The following is a 21,430-nucleotide window of genomic DNA, read 5'->3' as shown; positions in this document are numbered from 1 at the left end:
CGTCAGTTAGACAAAATTCCACTTAGTTTCCCAAAAGGGCCACACTCTCCCTTACCTGAGGGCCTTTGCATACGCTGTTCCCAGACTAGAAATTGTGCCCCTGACCACCACTTCTTCATTTTTTTTTTTTTTTTTTTTGAGACAGAGTCTTGTTCTGTTTCCCAGGCTGGAGCGCAGTGGCGCAATCTCGGCTCACTGCAACCTCTGCCTCCCAGGCTCAAGTGATTCTCCTGCCTCAGCCTGGCGAGTAGCTGGGAATGCAGGCGTGCACCACCATGCCTGGCTAATTTTTGTATTTTTAGTAGAAATGGTGTTTCACCATTTGGCCAGGCTGGTCTCGAACTCCTGACCTCAAGTGATCTGCCCACCTTGGCCTCCCGAAGTGCTGGGACTACAGGCGTGAGCCACCATGCCCACCCCACCTGCCCACCTCTCCTAACTAAGCACTGCTGATCCTTGAGGTCCTAGTAGATCTGTCCATTCCTCCCCACACCAGGCACCAGATTGAATTGGGTGCCTTTTATGTACCTCCGGGGCTCTAGGCTAACCTAGTGGGTACTACTAATAAGTAGCACTTAGGCCACTAGATTATATTTGTCTGGTTTCTGATCTATTTCCCCTGCTAGAGTCTGAACTCCTTGAGGATAGGAAGTCTTGCATGGGGCCTGGCACACAGTAGGAGCTCAATAAACATCAAGTGCGTGTGTGCATGAACGAGCAGACAAATTGGCCTTTATGAGTCAGCAGGAGGCAAACCCAGGAGGCAAACCCAGGCACAATGGAAGAGCTGGTTTTTTTGCTTTTTGTTTTGAGACAAAATCTCACTCTGTCACCCAGGCTGAGTACAGTGGTGCAATCTCCGCTCACTGCAACCTCTGCCTCCTGGGTTCAAGTGATTCTCGTCCCTCAGTCTCCTGTGTAGCTGGGATTACAGGCATGCACCGCCACATCTGGCTAATTTTTGCATTTTTAGTAGAGAGGGAGTTTCACCATGTTGGCCAGGATGGTCTCGAACTCATGACCTTAAGTGATCCACCCACCTCGGCCTCCCAAAGTGCTGGGATTACAGGCGTGAGCCACCTCGCTCGGCCTTAGACAAAGAGCTTTTCTAAGATGACACACGCAGAGCTCCCTCCAGGGAAGGTGTTGGTGCAGGTTGCAGAAAGAACTCCTGCCTAGGAAAGTACATCTCAGTCCTGGAAAAGTCTCAGAGCCCTTTCTTCAAACAATCATGCTAGGAACCCCCACATATAAGACAAGTTGCTGGGCACTGTGGCTCACACCTGTAATCCCACCACTTTGGGAAGCTGAGGTGGAAGGATCCCTTGAGGCCAGGAGTTCAAGACCAGCCTGGACAAGAGATTGAGATCCTGTCTCTACAAAAAAATGTAAAAATCAGCTGGTGTGTCTCTGTAGTCCTAGTTATGCAGGAGGCTGTGGCAGGAGGATCGCTTGAGCCAAGGAGTTCAAGCCTGCAGTGAGCTATGATCCCACCACTGTACTCCAGCCTAGATGCCAGAGTGAAACCCTGTCTCTCAAATAAACAAAGAAACAAAGCAAAGCAAACAAACAAACAAACAAAAGATTGTTTCCTGGCGGGAGCCAAAACAAAAAACAAAAGCAAACAAAAATAATTTTAAAATGAACAAACCAACAAAAAGACAAATTAATGGGGAGGAGTCCTGGCTTCAGCATGGGAGAAGGCAGGAGGCCTGCCCTGGGTCCCCCTACCCTGAGCGTGAAGGGGCCTTTGGACAGTAGCTTGGCTACATTCTCCACTTCCTTTATCACAACTGGCATATCTATGATTTTATTATTATTTTTTAGACAGAGTCTCACTGTGTCGCCCAGGCTAGGGTGAAGTGGTGTGATCTCGGTTCACTGCAACCTCTGCCTCCCGTGTTCAAGCATTTCTCTTGCCTCAAACTCCCTAATAGCTGAGATTACAGTCAGGCACCACTACGCCTGGCTAATTTTTGTATTTTTAGTACCAACGCGGTTTCACCATGTTGGCCAGGCTTCCCACGTCTTTGATTTTAGGCAGCCACACAGTGGGGACAAAGGAGTCCTAGTTTATCCCTAAGTCTATTCTGAGTGGTGCTCCTGGAGGCTCCCCCTGCCAGCTGATAGAGATGTCTACAGAAGCCCTCTTCCTGCAAATTGCCCTACAAGTCCACTGTGTTTCTGAAACAGTGAAACTCTGGAGTCTCTGGTCAGAGCCAAGCTAGTACAGAGGCAGGCAGGGCTGCAGGCCTGCCTAGCAGGGCACAGAGCCAAGGGCTTAGTCTCAGAATTGGATTATTAAAGTGAATTTGGAGCTCCCAGCCCCACTGACCTCGGGGACATGAGGATTACCCGGGCCTCTGACTGGGGCCCACGATCCTCCACATTCCCTGCCAGGTCTGAGAATATGCATCGTCCCTCTGCGGCAGCACAGGGGGCAGGAGATGCTCTGCCCACCTCCCACCCCCAGCCGTCAGCCCCGCAGCCTCCCCTGGCTGCCTGGAGGCACACCAGCCTCCCTTGTGTCTAGGATTTACAGCAGTGCTGTTCAGCTTGTTGTCCACGGACTGGCAGCATCAGCATCCTCTGGGAACTTGTAAGAAATGCACATTCATGGACCGCACCCCAGACATAGGATCAGAATCACTGCGGGGGTGGCCCAGATCTGGGCTTCACAAATGCTCCAGGCGATTCTGCTGTATGCTAAGGTTTGGGAACCAATGGCTTGAGGTACACCGGCCATCCCACACACCTGCCCAAGTGTGCCCCAAGCCTGTCTAAGACTCTGAACAACTTCTAACCACAAATTTCTCCTTTGGGCTCCTTTAAGACTTCGCTTATAGAAATGAATTACAATGGGTCTTTTCAATGGCATGATTCCACTGCAGTCTGAATAGCAGTCCCTGGGGTGTGCGATGCCATGCAATGCCCTGAGGGCATTTGCTATGCACTGACCCCATCCTTTATCATCCCCACATTACACGTAAGGAAACTGAGGTTCAGAGAGGAGATGCGACCGGCCCTAAGTCACACAGCAAGCAAACCCTGGGCCTATTGGCTACACATCTTCCCACGCAGCAGAGAGGGTGGCAGCTCTTTCTTTCTTTTTTTAGACAGAGTCTCGCTCTGTCACCCACTGGCGTGATCTTGGCTCACTGCAGCCTCCACCTCCTGGGTTCAAGCGATTCTCCTGACTCAGCCTCCCAAGTAGCTGGGACTCCAGGCACGTGCCACCATGCCCGGCTAATTTTTCTATTTTGTAGAGACACGGTTTTACCATTTGGCCGGGTTGGTCTTGAACTCCTGAACTCAAGTGATCCTCCCGCCTCGGCCTCCCAAAGTTCTGGGATTACAGGCGTGAGCCACCCGCCTGGCCAATGGTAGCTGTGTCTATATCTGTCTGTCCGCACACACTGGGATTTCCTCCAGGGCAAAACCCTTGTCTTCACTTCCTTAGCCAAGCCTTTTCTGACCTCCCTAGAGGAGGCCAGGCCTGCCAAAGGTCCCTATATTTTTACTTAATAGCAGTATCCCAATTTGTAATCCTATATGATGTGTTTCTCTCATGTCTGTCTCTCCAACCAGTATGGAAGTTCCGGAAAGTCAGAAGTGATACAGACCCTGCTGGATGCTTCTCTTCTTATAGAACCTGATTTTGTTTGGGGAAGCTGAGTACCCAGCTAAATAACTGACTACATTCTTCAGTCTCCCTTAGCAGTCCCAGGTTCTGGCCCATGGATGAGAATGGAAGTCACCGAGTACATAATAGGTACTCAATAAATGTATGTTGACCAGGCAAGAAGACTCATGCCTGGAATCCCAGCACTTTGGGAGGCCAAGGCGGGCAGATCACTTGAGGTCAGGAGTTTGAGACCAGCCTGCCCAACATGGTGAAACCCCATTTCTACTAAAAATACAAAAATTAGCCAGGCATGGTGGCGGGCGCCTGTAATCCCAGCTGCTTGGGAGGCTGAGGCAGGAGAATCGCTTGAACCTGGGAAGTGGAGGTTACAGTGAGCCGAGATCACGCCACTGCACTCCAGCCCAGGTGACAGAGCTAAACCCTGTCTCAAAACAGAAAACACAGGAAGGTCAAAAGAACCCTCATCTGACTTCCTTTTGAAATAAACAAACAAATAGAAAATGCCAAATGCAGAAATGCTCAGCTGGTTCTGGGTATGCAGTTGGTGCTCAGGACAGCTGGTTCTGGGTATGCAGTTGGTGCTCAGGAAACATGAGGGTCATCTAACCAGGCCCAAGGAGGAAAGACCATCACGGCAGTCTTGCTCTTGGAAATATTTTTATTGGTTCTGAGATAACAGGGCTGAGGCGAGCTGGGAGGGGCGCAGAGCGAAGGTGGGAGGCTTTGCCCTGGGGCGGACATGCTGTGTGGGATCTGCTGGCGGGCTCCCTGGCCCACCCAGCCAGCAGCAGCTGGGCACATGGCCCTTGGCGCCTGGCATGACCTCTGCCGGCTTGGCACGGTGGCCTCCTCGTCGGCGGGCGCCCCCGCTTTCCAGTTGCAGGAGTGAGTCTTTCACAGTGCGGAGGGGTGGGGGTCCGGGGTGGGCGCCTCCCCGGGGTGCAGGCAGGCCCCATCCGCCAATACATCCTGGGCTCTCGGCGGCTACGGCGGGTGAGGCAAGCTCTGGCTCCTCTTCGCCCCGCCATTGGGAGCTTGGCAGTCCTGGAGGGGCCCCCGCGGCCTCAGCGGGACATCATCCGGACAAACTCTGGAAGGGTAGAGGAGCAGCTGGGGAGCAAGCAGCAGCCAAAGGCCTCCCCAGGGTGCTGCCTTCAGACCCCTCCCCATTGCCACTGCCCCAACTCTGTGCTGGTCCCCCATCCATTCCGCCCCCTCCAATCCATCCACACAGCAGCCAGCTAGAGGGTTCGAATGTGCGGATCTGACCCCTGCGGAAACGTCCCACGGCTCTCCACTGGAAAATCTCCAATCTCCTGACAGCCTCATGGCCCTCCCTGATCTGGCCCTAGCTGACATCTCCAGCCATATCTCTCGGGCTAACTCCCAACCTATGTGCTCCAACTACGCAGATCTTTTCGGCCCCTCAATGCAGCTGGCTCGCTCGCTCTCTCTCTCTCACCTCTCAGCATTTTTTTTTTTTTTTGAGATGGAGTCTCACTCTGTCACCCAGGCTGGAGTGCAGTGATGCAATCTCAGCTCACTTAAGCCTCCACCTCCTGGGTTCAAGCGATGCTACTGCCTCAGCCTCCGGAGTAGCTGGGACTACAGCTGTGCACTACCACATTGGGCTAATTTTTGTACTTTTAGTAGAGACAGGGTTTCACCATGTTGGCCAGGCTGGTCTCCTCTCAGCTTTTCTGAAAGCCCAACTTGTACCCCCTCCCTTCTTCTTCTTCTTCTTCTTTTTTTTTTTTTAAATGTAGAGACAGAGTCTCGCCTGTCGCCCAGGCTGGAGCGCAGTGGCATGATTATAGCTCACTGTAACGTCAAACTCCAGGGCTCTAGAAATCCTCCTGCCTTGGCCTCCCAAAGTGCTGGGATGACAGGTGTGGCCACCGTGCTCAGCCCTTTCTCTCTCTCTCTCTTTCTCTTTTTTTTTTTTTTTTTGAGACGGAGTCTTGCTCTGTTGCCCAGGCTGGAGTGCAGTGGCGTGATCTCGGCTCACTGCAAGCTCCGCCTTCTGGGTTCACGCCATTCTCCTGCCTCAGCCTGCCGAGTAGCTGGGACTACAGGCGCCCGCCACCACGCCCGGCTAATTTTTTGTATTTTTAGTAGAGACGGGGTTTCACCGTGTTAGCCAGGATGGTCTCGATCTCCTGACCTCGTGATCCGCCCGCCTCGGCCTCCCAAGGTGCTGGGATTACAGGCGTGAGCCACCGCGCCTGCCTCTCTTTTTAAGGGCAATTTTAGGTTTACAGCCAAATGGAGTAGAAAGTATGGAGATTTTTGTCTGCAACCCCTGTCTCCACATATACATAGCCTCCCACCCCGACCACATTCCACACAGAGGGTGCATTTGTTATAACTGAGCGACCTACGCCGGCACATCGCTATCACCCGGAGACCACAGTTTACATCAGGGTTCACTGCTGGCGATGCACATTCTATGAGTTCGGACAAACGTATAATGACATGCATCCTCTGCTGTTGTATCTTACAGAATCGTTTCTTTTTCTTTTTATTTATTTTTGAGACAGGGTCTCACTTTGTCACCCAGGCTGGAGTACAGTGGCACAATCTCGGCTCACTATAGCCTCGACCTCCCAGGCTCAAGCAATCCTGCCGCCTCAACTCTCCAGGTAGCTGGGGCTACAGGCATACGCCACCACGCTTGGCTAATTTTGTTTTTGTGTATTTAGTAAAGACAGGGTTTTGCCATGTTGCCCAAGCTGGTCTCAAACTCCTGACCTCAAGTGATCCTCCTGCCTCGGCCTCCCAAAATGCTAGGATTACAGGCATGAGCCACTGTACCTGGCCTCATACAGAATAGTTTCACTGCCCTAAAAATCCTCTCTGCTCTGCCTATTCATCCCTCCCTCCCTCTAACCCCTTGCAACCACTGATCTTTTTACTGACTCCATAGTTTTGCCTTTTCCAGAATGGCATATAGACGAAATCATATAGTATGCAGTGTTTTCAGATTGGTTTTTCACTTAGTAATATGCATTTGTGTCCCCTCTTCACCACATCTTTTCATGGCTAGATAGCTCATCTCTCTCTCTCTCTCTCTCTCTCTCTTTTTTTTTTTTTTTTTTTTTGAGACAGAGCCTTGCTCTGTCGCCCAGGCTGGAGTGCAGTGGTGCCATCTCAGCTTACTATAACCTCTGCCTCCCAGGTTCAAGTGATTCTGTGTCTCAGCCTCCCAAGTAGCTGGGATTACAGGTGCGTGCCACCACACCCAGCTAATTTTTTTGTATTTTTAATAGAGACAGGGTTTCACCATGTTGGTCAGGCTAGTCTCAAACTCCTGGCATCAAGTGATCTGCCCGCCTCGGCCTCCCATAGTGCTGAAATTCCAGGCATGAGCCACCGCACCCGGCCTAGCTCATCTCTTTTTAGCACTGAGCAATATCCCATTGTCTGGATGTACCACAGTTTATTTATCCATCACTTACTGAAAGGACACCTTGGTTGTTTCCAAGTTTGGACAATTATGAATAAAGCTGCTATAAGCATCTACGTACAGACTTGTGTGGATATAGGTTTTCAACTCATTTGGGTAAATACCTGCCCTTCCCTCTCACCTGATGGCTCTTCTCATTTTGGGGGGCTCTGATTGTTTATAACCTCCTCCAGGAAGCCTTCCCTAATCCCTCTCTGCAGCCTGGCACAGGTGCCCCCTCTATCGCAGCCCCCTGTGTTTCTCCCAGCACACATGAATTATGCTATTGTTTTCTCTGGTTTTCTTGCTGGGCTTGGGTTCTTTGAGGCAGAGACCAGATCTTAGCACACAGCAGATTTACAATGCATCTTCGTAGGATGAATGGGGGATGCCAGGCTTTCAAGAGCAAGGCTATCATCTGTGGTGGGCACTACCTGGATACAGGGAGACCTGAGATTTTCCGATCTGGTGACAATAAGGCCTTCTATCCAACTATCCACGCTCCCCGGCCTTGAAGGCTGACTGCTCCTGAGAGAAAACCTCCCAACCTTTGTGTTCTGGACACTCACAATCTCTGGCACATGCTTCTCTTGTCTTTCTGCTCAGCATGCAAGTTCCTGGCGCGCAGAGTCACCATTTTACCCTTTCCCTGTATCCCCTAGTGCCTCGCATGGTGTCATGCACAAGACTGCATTCTGCTGTGATTTCAGGCCTGGGGCTGTGCCCCAGCTCTGCCTCTTAATAGGCGGGCAATCTTGAGCTAGTTCTATTACTTCTCTGAGCCTCAGTTTCCTCATCTGTAACACGAGGTTATAATAATGCAACCCAGGCCGGGCGCGGTGGCTCACGCCTGTAATCCCAGCACTTTGGGAGGCCGAGGCGGGCGGATCACAAGGTCAGGAGATCGAGACCATGGTGAAACCCCGTCTCTACTAAAAATACAAAAAATTAGCCGGGCGCGGTTGTGGGCGCCTGTAGTCCCAGCTACTCGGGAGGCTGAGGCAGGAGAATGGCGTGAACCCGGGAGGCGGAGCTTGCAGTGAGCCGAGATCGCGCCACTGCACTCCAGCCTGGGCTGGGCGACAGAGCGAGACTCCGTCTCAAAAAAAAAAAAAAAAAAAAAATAATAATAATAATAATAATAATAATGCAACCCATAGGGTCACTGTGATAATTAAATGTAATAGTATGTGTAAAGCTACTTAGTACAATGACTGCACATAAGTGTACAGTAAATGATAACTATTATGATTATTATTGATTCTTTAAAAAGAAAGCCTTTGAGACTGGGTGCTGTGCCTCATGCCTATAATCCCAGCACTTTGGGAGGCCAAGGCGGGTGGATCACTTGAGGCCAGGAGTTCGAGACCAGCCTGGCCAACATGGTGAAACCCTGTCTCTACTAAAAATACAAAAAATTAGCCGAGCATGGTGGTGGGCACCTATAGTCCCAGCTACTCGGGAGGCTGAGGCACAAAATCACTTGAACCCGGGAGGCAGAGATTGCAGTGAGCCACGATTATGCCACTGCACTCCAGCCTGGGTGACAGAGCAAGACCTGTCTTAAAATAATAAATAAATAAATAAGCTTTTACTGAACACTAGCTGTGTTACGCAGGAAATGCAGATATTTAAAAAATTGGGTTCTTCTTTCAAAGTTCAGAGTCAGTTGGGAAGACAACTCTAACCAGCAGTTAGGGGTCCGTGTGAAGAACAGGTGAGTCTGAAGTGCTGTGAAAACCCGGAAAAGAGGAAGTTCAGTTTGAGGAACCAGGGAAAGTGCTAGAGGAAGGAGTCCCACTGTCGGGTCATGAAGAATGTCCCTTGGGCTAACAGAACTTAGCCCAGGTAAAGAACAGGATAAAAGCTCTCCTGGTGGCCAGGCACGGTGGCTCATGCCTGTAATCCCAGCACTTTGGAAGGCTGAGGTGGGTGGATCACTTGAGGTCAGGAGTTCAAGACTAGCCTGGTCAACACGGTGACACCCCGTCTCAACTAAAAATACAAAAATTAGCTGGGCATGGTGGTGGGAGCCTGTAATCCCAGTTACTTGGGAGGTTGAAGCAGGAGAATCACTTGAATCCGGGAGATGCAGTTTGCAGTGAGCCAACATCCTGCCACTGCATTCCAGCCTGGGCAACAGAGTGAGACTCTGTCTAAAAAAAAAAAAAAAAAAAAAAAAGGCCCTCCTGCCAAAAAAATCAGAGTATTCAAGAGAGACCCTAGCAGGTTCACTGGTCACAGGTATTTTGGTGGAGTGCGAATGAAGGACTGTGAGTTGCGGCTGGGGAGGTGAGCTGTGGTCAGATTTTAGGGAGCCTGAGTGTTAAGTTGAGGAACATAATGTTCAGAAAACACCTACTGTGGATGGATGCATGAGTGGGTAGACAGATAAATGGACAGAGAAGGATGGGTGCAGATGGACACAGGGATGGGTGAATGGATGAGTAGCTGGATATAGATGGGGAAATGGCAGAACAGATAGATGCGTAGATCAATGCAAGTATGGGTAGAAGTATATGCACGTGAATGTGTGAATGGAAGTATGGAAGTACGAATGCATAGAGAGATCGATATGAGTAGATGAATATGTGGATAGATTCATGGATGAATGTAGAGAAGAATTAATAGATGCATGAATGGACAGATAAATGCATGGATAAATGGCTACAGGAATGATTGTTTTTTTTTTTTTTTTTTTTTTTTGAGACGGAGTCTCGCTCTGTCGCCCAGGCTGGAGTGCAGTGGCGCGATCTCGGCTCACTGCAAGCTCCGCCTCCCGGGTTCACGCCATTCTCCTGCCTCAGCCTCCCAAGTAGCTGGGATTACAGGCGCCCACAACCGCGCCTGGCTAATTTTTTGTATTTTTAGTAGAGACGGGGTTTCACCGTGGTCTCGATCTCCTGACCTTGTGATCCGCCCGCCTCGGCCTCCCAAAGTGCTGGGATTACAGGCCTGAAGGAATGATTGTTTAGAGATGGAGGAATGGATAAATAGGCATCTGGACAGATAAGAAGATAAACGGATGAAAAGATGGAGAGATAGGGCTGGGCACGGTGGCTTATGCCTATAATCCTAGCACTTTGGGAGGCCGAGGCGGGTGAATTGCTTGAGCTCAGGAGTTCGAGACCAGCCTGGGCAACATGGTGAAACCCCGCCTCTACTAAAATACAAAAAAATTAAAAACAAAAATTAGCCGGGCATGGCGGCGTGCACCTGTGGTCCCAGCTACTTGGGAGGCTGAGGCAGGAGAATCGCTTGAACCCAGGAGGCAGAGGTTGCAGTGAGCCAAGATGGTGCCACTGCACTCCAGCCTGGTGACAGAGCAAGACTCTGTCTCAAAAAAAACAAAAAAAAGAAAAGATGGAGAGACAGAGAGACAGATATGGAAAGATGGACAGATAGATGAATAGGTAGATGAATGGATGGACAGATGGATGGATAGATGGATGGATGGATGGATGGATGGATGGATGGATGGATGGATGGACAGATGGATGGATAGATGGATGGATGGATGGATGGATGGATGGATGGATGGACAGATGGATAGATACGTAGACAAATGGATGGATGGATGGATGGATAGATGGATGGATGGATGAATGGATGGATGAATGGATAAATGGATGGATGGATGATGGACAGATAGATAGGTAGATGAATGGATGGATGGATAAATGGACAGATGGATGGATAAGTGGAGGATGGATGGATGGATAGATGGGTAGATAAATGGATGGATGGATGATGGACAGATGGATAGATAGGTAGATGAATGGATGGATAAATGGACAGATGAATGGAAAGGTAGAGGATGGATAGAGGATGGATGGATAGATGCATGAAGAGATGCATGGGGAAGGAATGGGAGGTGGATTAGAGCGGGGCGTGGGTGGAGGGATAGGAGGATGAAAGGGCTGGGGGTTGGAAAGTTAGAGTGGATTGATAGGTTACATGATGGATACACAATCGGAGGGCTCCACGGATGGCCACTGCTGGCTTGCTTCTCTCCCACTTTCAAGCCCCACCTACCTTCAAAGTCCACTCGTCCATCCCCATTGAGGTCCACATCTCGGATAATTTCCTCTATGTCTCGGTGTCCCACCTGATGGCCCAGGAGCTTCCTCATCGCCTCTCGCAACTCACTGGTGCTTATTTCCCCATCACCATTGGTGTCAAACTAGAGAAGGCAGGAAGGAAGGAGAGGTCGCCCCAACATGGCGATTGGCAGCATCAGGCCCCAAAGTTGAGCTCCTTCTCCAGTGTCATTTCCCCCTTTACCAGAGACCTTTCTCTGCCCAAGCTCCCTCCCCTGATCTGGGACTTGGGGCTCAGGCTTCTTTTGAAGTATTTATCCTGCAGATAAGATTCCAATAGCTGCCCCCATGCCTGCCTGCCTCTGCCCGTTACCTCTCGGAAAGCATCTCGCAGTTCCTTTACACCAATCATATCTGCTGTCTCTGCCAGGAGTTTAGGCCCCATTAGCTCCACGAAGTCATCAAAATCTACGTGGCCACCCACTGGAAAAAGAGGAAAGGGCTAGGTCATCCCCGATAATACCCATTCCCTGTCTCCAAGTAGACAACTGACAGAATGGGCAACCCCTCCTTGAACTGCTCATCAGACAGAGAAAAACTTAATAATAACAGGAGCCCTCTGTTCAGTTCTTCCTGTGAGCCAGTTACTGGGCTGTTTTACAGATATTCCCTAATCTACTTTCTGGGCTCCACTCCTCCAATTCGGCCCTCATTTTACAGGTGAGGAAACTGAGGCTCAGAGAGGGTAAGTCGTTGGCCCCAGATCACAGAGCTGGAAAGAGGTGGATGCAGAATTTGAAGCCAGTCCTGTCTGACTGCAGAGGACAGCAAGGGTGAGGACCGGAAGGGACACAGGTGCCTGGTAGAGGGACTCACGGTTCATGTTGATCTGCTGGGACAGTTCGATGAGCTCCATCTCAGTGGGCATGTAGCCCATGGTGCGCATGCAGTTGCCCAGGTCCCGGCAGTTGATGTAGCCATCCTTGTCCTTGTCGAATTCTCTGAAGGCCTCTCGGAGCTCTGGGGAAGTGAGCAAAGGTGGATGTCATTGGGGGTAGGACCTGCAGATCCTCTGTGGGCAAAGGCAGCCCAAAGGCCCACCAGCGTGGAAAGAGGGGCCCAGGAGCTTCCCAGGATGCTGGGGTATTTCTCTTGCCTTCTGTGCACACCTTCAGCAGCTGGTTTCACAGAAGATAGCCCGTTCCCAGGGGCCTCTCTTCCCATCAACCTCCCTTCCCACACCTTCATGGAGGGTTAGGCAGTCCTTTCCCCCAAGGGGCCAAGTTTTACCTTCGATTTCCTCTGGTCGCAGTGATCTATCCTGAAACAAAAGAACATGTCCTATTAGCCGCGACAAGGGACCTGGAAGTCACAAAATATCTAACCTGGGGGCCATCCAACTGGCAGCAGGCACTGGGTAGGAGGTGACGAGGATGCAGCAGAAGTGTGCCTGGATCGGATCCTTGAGGGGAAAAGAAAGCCCCACATCTTGCTTAGACATGGAAGCTCCTGGACCGCTAACAAGAGATTCCCAAGGAGCCACCAGCCCCACCAGCCTGGGCACAGAACCTCTGTGCCTCCAGCCCCTTGTTCCAGATACAAGAATGGATAAGCAGGAGTTTGAGGCTGTAGTGAGCTGTGATGGTACCATGGCACTCTGTCACCCTGGGCAACAGAGTGAGACCCTGTCTCCAAAAAAAAAAAAAAAAAAAAAAGAATGAGTCAGGGAACAGAGTTGGTCTGGTGGCAAAAACCTGCAAATAAAACAGGGTCCAGGGAGGCCACAACAGGGAGAAGAGAGCACCACCCAATGAAACAGGAAGAGCAGGGCGACAGAGGCTGCAAGACAACAGATGAGGCGCCGGAGGGGAGAGAAGGCCGGGCCATCCTGAAGTGGGGGTAGGAGGACAGGGAGGAATCAGGAGGAGACGTGGCAGCAGAATGGGGCTGTGCCTGCTTCCCAGGCACTGCCCCACCTTCTCCAATTTGAGCCCCATCCCTATACGTTGCCCTGTCACAGGACACCATATAGGACCCCAGGGGCCACCAGTGCTTCTGGCTGCAGCCAGGGTCCAAAAAGCACATGTCTCCAACCTCAAGTAGTGCCCAGGTCTCCTGGGCAATCAAGGCAACCCCGAATCCAGGCGTCAGAACAGGTGGCAGAGACACCTCCGAGGAGCAGGCCTGGAAGAAGCTCAGGTTGGTGAGGTGCCAGTTGTCCCAGGCCTGCCCAGGAGGGAGACAGACGGGCATGAAATGGGTACAGGTGCCCAGTTGGACCTGGTTAGTACACTCTAAAAGTGGCCTTCAGCGTCCAGCCTCCCCCGTGTTGCAGCTCTCTGCCTTTGGGCAGGGAGAACACCAGGCAGGTGTGCCCATCCTGAAGAGGCTCGCACAGCTGTGGGCATACCTCTCGTGAACACAGACATGCGGGCATGCCATAGTGAGCGTGTGGCACCTCCACTGTGCATGCAGGACGTTCCAGCCAATGGGGCCAGGGTGGGTGGAGACAGTCACTCCAAACTGGCCCCAGGACAAAAGACAACACCAGAAAATCTGCAGATCATCTAGAAAGGGAAGGGCTGCTGAGTCACATCTCATGGGACAACCAGGTGCATAGGACCAAGAGCTCAGAGGTGGCTCTGTGTGGCAGGACAGCGTTGAGAGTGTGTGTGACCTTGGAGGGAGCAGACTGCAAGCTCCCAGCTCCGCCAGGCCGGGGGTAGGAGTCACCCGAAGGGAGGCGTGTCTCTGAGATGACTGCATGGACGTTCGCCTATAAAGTTCGCCATGGGCCAGGCACGGTGGCCCACGCCTGTAATCCTAGCACTTTGGGAGGCCAAGGCAAGAGGATCACTTGAAACCAGGAGTTCGAGACCAGCCTGGGCGATATAGTGAGACCTCATCTCTACAAAAAAAAAAAACACCTGTTTTAGTTAGCCAAGCATGGTGGTGCATGCCTGTTGTCCCAGCTACTCGGGAGGCTGAGGCAGGAGAATCACTTGAGCCTGGGAGGCGGAGATTGCAGTGAGCCAAGATTGTACCACTGAACTTCAGCCTGGGCAAGAGAGTCAGACTCTGTCTCAAAAACAAACAAACAAAAAAGCTGGTCATGGTGCCTGGCTCAAGGGTAGGTCGCAGTCATTCCAACACAAACCCATATGTGTTGGAAAAACCATCCAAAAAGGATGTTTTGTGCAACGGGTCATCCCAGCAGTCAGTGAAAGTGAGCGAGTAAGCACGTGTGTACACATACGTGCAGAGCACACCCCCGAGGACCCCACGCATCGGGCTTTAAGCAGCCTCCCACTTCTCCAGGGCCCAGTTCTGCAGGACTCAGGAGGAACAGGCATTGCTGACTCCATCGCAGCCCCTTCCGTTCCTCCTGTACACCCAGAGCCCAGGGGGCAGCAAAGCTGGGTGCCCCTTCACGGGCTGTGCCCGCCACCAGAGCTGGTCTGCTGAGCACTGACGGCTGGTCCTCGGATCACACTCCCCGGGCACAGCAGTAGCAATGTGTGTTCTCTGCCCTGGAGTAGAGCCAGGGATGCCCACTAATGTGCCAGGAAGATCACGTGCAGCAACTCAGGGTCAGGTGGGAATACGGTGCGGGAACATGCATTTCTCCCCAATTGATGTGGTTGGGGGGACACCCTTGGGCCCTAGAGGCAGACAGACCTGAGTATGAAGCTCAGATCTGCTTCCTCAGGCAGGTCACTCTGTTGTTTGAGCCACAGTTTCCTCATCTGTAAAATGGGTTAATACCATTTCCCACCTCACAGGGCCTTAGTGTGCATTCAGTGAGACAAGCTATTAAAATGTTTAGCATGTGGCATTCAATAAATGCAACCTACAAATATTTACCTCTATAACATCCTCATTAGTCCTCTCCTCTCTTTGAACTATTTAGCTACTTGTAGAAAGCTGGCCAATTCAGTAGCCGCTAGCCACATGTGGCTATGTAAATTTGAGTAAGAATAACATAAAATCCATAATTCAGTTCCTTAGTTGCACTAGCCACATTTCAAGTGGTCAATAGCCACATGTGGCTAGTGGCTACTGTATCAGACAGCGCGGAATTTAGAATATTTCCATCATTGTAGAAAGTTCTACCGGATAGTGCCACGCATACAGAGTTGTCGTTAGGAGCACTAGAGGTTCTTGAGTCAGACTATCCAAGTGTGAACCCTACCTCTACCACCACCAAGCTGTTACCTTGAGGATGTGACCTCTGCAAGTTGGTTTTCTTTCTCTTTCTTTCTTTTGTTTTTTGATGGAGTCTCACTGTGCTGCCCAGGCTGGAGTGCAGTGGCGCGATCTTGGCTCACTGCAACCTCTGCCTCCTGGGTTCAAGCGATTCTCCTGCCTCAGCCTCCCGAGTAGTTGGGATTACAGGCATGCACCACCACGCCCAGCTAATTTTTGTATTTTAGTAGAGATGGGCTTTCACCATGTTGGCCAGGCTGGTCTCAAACTCCTGACCTCAAGTGATCCACCCACCTAGGCCTCCCAAAGTGCTGGGATTACAGGTGTGAGCCACTGTGCCCAGCCCAAGTCAGTTTTCTCATCTGTAAAATGGGGACGATAAAAGCACCTACCCCTTAGAGTTGCTCTGAGGCTTAAATGAGGCAGTCCGCCAACACACTAGGCACAGGGCTCACCTAGTAAGTGCTCGTAACAATGTATCTGATATTCTTTTTATTATTATGATTCTGCTGGTGGATATGGACTCACCAGCACTTTGTAGCCATGAGTGGAAAACTCTGGGGATCAGATTCACAAGTTGGGGGTGTGAGCTCTGTATAGACTCCTTCTTCTTCCCAGCACCTCCTCACGCCCTGTGAAGCCGAGTTCAGCGGGCTCCACTGGGCCAACTTACGTACAGGCTGCCTGTTCTCAGCGAAGCCCTTGCGCAGGAAAATGCAGGCAGGGCCCAGCAGGTTGTGCATGACTGCGCAGTTCTGGGCCAGCATCAGGAGCGGTCCTGGGAGCTCGGTGTCGGCCGCCAGCCCCTCCTCGCTCGTCTGCACCACCATGTAGCTGGTCTGTTCCTCCTGGCACATCTTCAGCCAACACCAAGCAAATGCAAAAGAGAGGCAGGTTGTCACCTCCCTGCCCAGCCTGGCTCCTGGTCCCGGGAGGGGCTTTCCGCAAGAGGGGACCCTGAGAGTCAAGGAGTGGGGCTCAGAGAGCCCTGAGCATGCACAGGCATCAAATCGGTCCAACAGACGGAGTCTCCAATCCTTGACAGAAATGGTGGTTCCGGCGAGAGCTGAGTGTGATGGCCTCTGTGTGGCACATGCGCACGTGCACAAACACACACACACAGGCACACACATATGCACAGACTCACACACCCATGTGCATGAAGAGACAGGAGCAGCGGGGGGCTTCTATTCTCATCAATGGCAAGTGTTCACTCAGAGCCTAGTGAAACAACATCCTTTTCCAAAATGCTCCCAACATCCCAGTTCAATCAATCTCCAGGGCTAAGTCATTCCTCCCAGCTCCCAAACGGACTTGCCCTACCCCAGCCAGATCCCCGCTGGAAGACTGTGAGGGCAATCGGAGCTGGCAGCATGGAGACCAGGCTCGGCTGGTCTGCCAGACCGGAGATTGCACACGCAGGTGCCATTGCTGACATAAATGAAGCAGGCAGGGTGTGAGGGGGGGGACTGGGGCAAAGTGGAGACGGTGCCCCCTCCTTTATTTTTTCTTTTTTGGTGGCTAGTGCACTCTGTCACCCAGGCTGGAGTGCAGTGGTGTGATCTCGGCTCACTGCAACCTCTGACTCCCAGATTCAAGTGATTCTCCTGCCTCAGCCTCCCGAGTAGCTAGGTTTACAGGCACTCGCCACCATACTGGCTAATTTTTTTTTGTATTTTCAGTAGACATGAGATTTCACCATGTTGGCCAGGCTGGTCTCAAACTCCTGACCTCAGGTGATCCTCCTGCTTCAGCCTCCCAAAGTGCTGGGATTACAGGCATCAGCCACTGCACCTAGCCTGAGATGGTGCCACCTCTGAAGAGGTAGCACTACTTAACTCCAGCCCAGTGTAACCAGATCTGATTTAAAGCACCGGGTGGGCCACACAAGGCACAGCTGTAGGTAGGATTCCACCCAGTTTGTGATTTCAAGACTAGATATTCTCTGCCATCCACCAGTTCTTTTCCTCCCTCCCGCCTTCCCTGGCTCCCTGCCTGGCCCAGAGTGCCGGACCTCTAGAGGCTAAGGCAGGGGCCTTCTCTGCTTACCTAATATAGCTGTGCTCCCAGGCCCTGACCAGCCGGTCCTCCGCCCTGAAGGTTCCCATGCAGCTATAAAAAGTCAGCACTGCCCACAGACCTTCCCCTTAGGACAACAGCAGCATCCAGACACAACATTCAGTTCGCCCCGACCTCCCGGGATGCCCAGTGCCTCTCCAGAATCCAGCTCCTGCACTCTGCCTTCAGCCTGGAGCCGGCATAACTTCCTTCAGTGTGGGGGGATTTGGCTAGAGTAGGACCTTCCCAAGGAGCGACGGGAGCTGAAACCCTGAGGGCTGTCTTTGTCTGAGAACTGCAGGTCTGCGCACCCTATCCTTCCATCCTACTGCATTCTACTTGCAGCCAGATTCCTCCAAGGCAAAGAAGGCCCTGCCTAGGAGAACATCCCAAAACCTAGGGGCAGCCTGTCCTTCCAGGCCGAGACGCAGAACAAGCCCCTGCCCACCATGTCCTCTCTGCTTCCTCTCCCCAAAGCCCTGTGGGGCTACAGACCGAGGCTCCCTTCCATCTTCCTAAGCCCCTTCCAGGCCTAGAGAGGGTGGTGCAGTATTCTGGTTCCTCAAAGGGGAAGCAGCTTCTCAGGCTGGAGGTGAAGGAACTCAGTCCCAGGGCCAAGTTCGATGAGTGCCATAAATGTCCATTTTAGGTGATCCCAGAACTTAAGGGATGTCAGACAGGCCGAGGGCCCCCCCCGGTTTGATATCCCAAACAGTTGTGATTCAGAGCCTCGGCTTCACTCACTCAGACTTCTGGGACCTAGACTAGAGCAAGACAAGACTAGAGCGAGGCAGAACAAGAGACCTTCCCGTCTGGGATAGTGGATCAAAGCATGCCTGAGATGACAGTGACTGGCTGAACCCAGGAACCAGTCTCAGGTGTCTGCAGAGAGTCAGCATTTTTGTTTCTGGCTTAATCTTCTGCACTTGGCTCAGAGATGGCATAACCCAGGAAGGTGGGGAGGCAGCAGGTGGCACAGAACTCCGAGAGGCAGGCCGGGCGCGGCGGCTCACGCCTGTCATCCCAGCACTTTGGGAGGCCGAGGCGGGTGGATCACCTGAGGTTAGGAGTTCAAGACCAGCCTGCCAACATGGTGAAACCCCATCTCTACTAAAAATACAAAAATTAGCTGGGTGTGGTGGCGGGCGCCTATAATCCCAGCTACTTGGGAGGCTGAGGCAGGAGAATCACTGAACCCAGGAGGTGGAGGTTTCAGTGAACCGAGATGCACCACTGCACTCCAGCTTGGGCGACCGAGTGAGACTCCATCTCAAAACAAACAAAACAAACAAACAAAAACTTTAAAAGGCAGTTTAGTCTGCTGGCTTTGGGCTCAAACAGTCTTAGGGACAAATTCTGGCTCTGCCACTTGCTTGCTGTGTGACCTTGGGCAGGTCATTTCACCTCTCTGTGCTCCAGTTTCCTTCTCCATACCGTGGGAGACGATCATGACTAGTCACAGGATTCCTGTGACAAGTAAATGAGTTATACACATCAAGTGCTCCGCATGGTGGCTAGGGCATGGCAAGAGGAGGTGAATAAATAGAGTTGCCATAGTGATGGCAATGATGGTGATGATGATGGTGGTGGTAGTGATGTAATTTAAGAGATATTGGGTGCCAGAAGGCATTTACTTCTGGCTGCAAAGGAAGTGGGGGAGCATCTGCCAATCAGGAAGAAATGAGAAGGATGGAGAGGAATTTGCTCCCATGAAGAATGGAGCAGTGGTGGCTGGGGAATTTCCACTGCATCTCTTGATCATAATACTGCCTGGCACCAAGTTGCCCCAGAGGCTGCAATTCATCTCTCGCCAATGATGGCACCTGACAGCCTGGTCCTGCCCAGCTCTGAGCCTGGTGCAGGCTGCCTCTCACCATTTCCAGTTCCCCAAATACGGCTCAGGAAGCCAAGTGGGCAGTGGCCCATGGACAGACAATTTCTCCTGGCACCAAGATGACGTCTCCTAAGTGTGGCATAGCAACAGGAGGGGCAAGCGTGCCTCATGACCTGACAGCTTTCTAATAACACAAGCTGGCCAAGAGTATGTACGTCAAAGCTCCCTCTCGCTGAATGAAGGTCTTCAAGGAGAAGCTGAATGAGGGAGAGCCTGGTGAGCGGGGAGGGGACTGATGCACTGAGTGGGAATTTGGACTAGATGACTTCTAAGGTCAGATCCAGAAATCTATGAATAACATTTCTGACAGCAGGGGAAAGAGAGAGGCAGCCTCTCGTAGAGGAAAACATAAAAATAAAATGCCAGCTCTGATTTTATACAGACTAGGGTTTAAATCCCAGCTCTGCTTCCTATCGACTGTGTAACCTTAGGAAGGCTCTATCTCTGAGTCCAGCTTCTTTCTCTATAAAATAGCCAAAATGACTATGTAGTGGAAAAGAGAAAATGAGATAACAGGCATTAGGTATGTTGTAGATATTTAGGAAAAAAAAAAGCAATTATTAAGAATATGATAGAAACATGAAATTGAATGCAGTAAGTTTTTTTCTCTTTTTCTCTATGGACTGAAAATCTCTCCTATTTCCTGTTTCTCCTCCATCCCTCTTCTCTAAAACCCAGAGTGGAACAATTATGATTATGATAACAAGAATACTAACATTTATTGACTATTATAGGCCAGCCACTGTGCACAGAACTTTATTTCATTTTCAGAATCACTTTAAGAAGTGGATATTAGTGTGCCCAACTGATGGATGGACAAGGGAATCGAGGAACAGAGAGGTTAAGTAATTTGTCTAAGGTCACATGGCCAGAAAGAGGAGGCCTGTGTAGTCTGACTCTTAAGCACATTGTTGTGTAAGGGAGGATGGGGGGGACAGAAGAATGATTCTTGTTCTTAAGTTCACTTCCTCAGGCTCTGGATGGAACCTATTACAAGGGCTAATTCGGATCACTTTCTGCTTCTCTGGAACAGCGCGGAGGCCACTTCCGATGCAGAAGGCTCCCCCAAGAAGACACCAGATTATGGGGGAGGTGTGCATGGAAGAAACAACAAGCCCTTGGAAGGATCCAAGGAGCAGCAAAGATTAGAAGGAATTTGATGTGAGCAGCTTAGCCAAATGAGGAAGACGACAAGCAGAAAAGCCCAAAATGTCCTAAATTGAGAGGCTGTTAAACTGACCGAGATAGGATGGGGTTGGGGATAGAGACGCCAATAGCTCACCCAAGGCCACAGGTAAGTCACTTAACCCCTCCCTCTGAATGTCATTGAAGTTCCTTTTCTGGAAAATGGAAGAATTGGAAGAAAACCACCCCATCATTCCCTCTTCCTTTAAATAATATCTGAGTCTCTTCTATGGCCTGGCTACAGAGGGCTAGAAAAATAGGCAGAGCCCACCTAACCCAAAACCCTATAGGTGCAAACCCAGCCTTGCATGAAAGATGCTTTAGAGATGATCATTTTCTTTCTAAAAGGAATTTTTGCAAAAAAAAAAAAAAATTCCAAGTGTATGAGCGATAAAGCCACTACAGAAAGTGACTTATATACAACCCCTGCTCAACACATCGCCCAGGCAGCCTCCTTCTTAATGGAAAAACTCCTGGGCCCTAAAACCACTCGGGTCCTGTTTGAGATGCTCTGACTTAACTCAAGAATCACTGGGGCAGAAGGGGATATACTCTGTTTGGTTCCTTTCAGTAGCAATGAGATCTACTTCAAAATCCACAATTCTGAAGGCTTAGAGGTCATCAGAGAGGCTCACAGACCCTCAAAGGACATGAATGAGTCCCTGGCCTTGCTGCTGGGAAGGGTCTTCAGATTTCGCCAGTTTTAAGGAACTTGGCCAGTCCCTTGAATGACTAAGGTGCCAGTCAAGTTCACTGACATCTTAAGGTTCCACCCTTTTCATTTTACACCCCAGAAACCCCAAAGTTACACAGTTTCTTTCCCAAGCCTTGTATAAATTCCCAAACACAGTTTCACCCTCACCCCCATGCCCAAAGCCTGGACACAGAAAACGGCAGCAGGAGGGTGTCCGGGGTAGGAGCAGGGAGGCAGCCCTGGACAGAACCCCTGGGAAGGG

General features: G+C 51.0%; 1 protein-coding gene across 6 annotated transcripts in view; it reads right to left on the bottom strand.

The window, feature by feature from the left end:
- Positions 1–4,286: 4,286 nt before the first annotated feature.
- Positions 4,287–21,430, bottom strand: part of CABP1 (calcium binding protein 1) — an 87,006-nt gene continuing 69,862 nt past the window's right edge. For 3 of the 6 annotated variants that reach the window (XM_074008062.1, XM_045366082.2, XM_065524892.1), the window contains exons 2-6: positions 12,422–12,452; positions 12,008–12,151; positions 11,505–11,614; positions 11,127–11,274; positions 4,287–4,736 (exon numbers count right to left, since the gene is read on the bottom strand). In XM_074008062.1, the coding sequence (XP_073864163.1) occupies positions 4,711–4,736; positions 11,127–11,274; positions 11,505–11,614; positions 12,008–12,151; positions 12,422–12,452 (459 nt within the window). In that variant the 3' untranslated portion in view covers positions 4,287–4,710. Of the gene's footprint in view, positions 4,737–11,126; positions 11,275–11,504; positions 11,615–12,007; positions 12,152–12,421; positions 12,453–16,014; positions 16,583–21,430 lie in introns of those variants that run through there. The other 3 variants (XM_065524890.1, XM_065524891.1, XM_065524889.2) reach the window with 2 other exon arrangements.

This window comes from Macaca fascicularis, chromosome 11 (genome assembly GCF_037993035.2).
Source record: "Macaca fascicularis isolate 582-1 chromosome 11, T2T-MFA8v1.1".
NCBI classification, from domain to species: domain Eukaryota; kingdom Metazoa; phylum Chordata; class Mammalia; order Primates; family Cercopithecidae; genus Macaca; species Macaca fascicularis.
The sequence above is the reverse complement of the archived record's forward strand: the minus strand, read 5'-3'. Positions and strand labels throughout refer to the sequence as shown.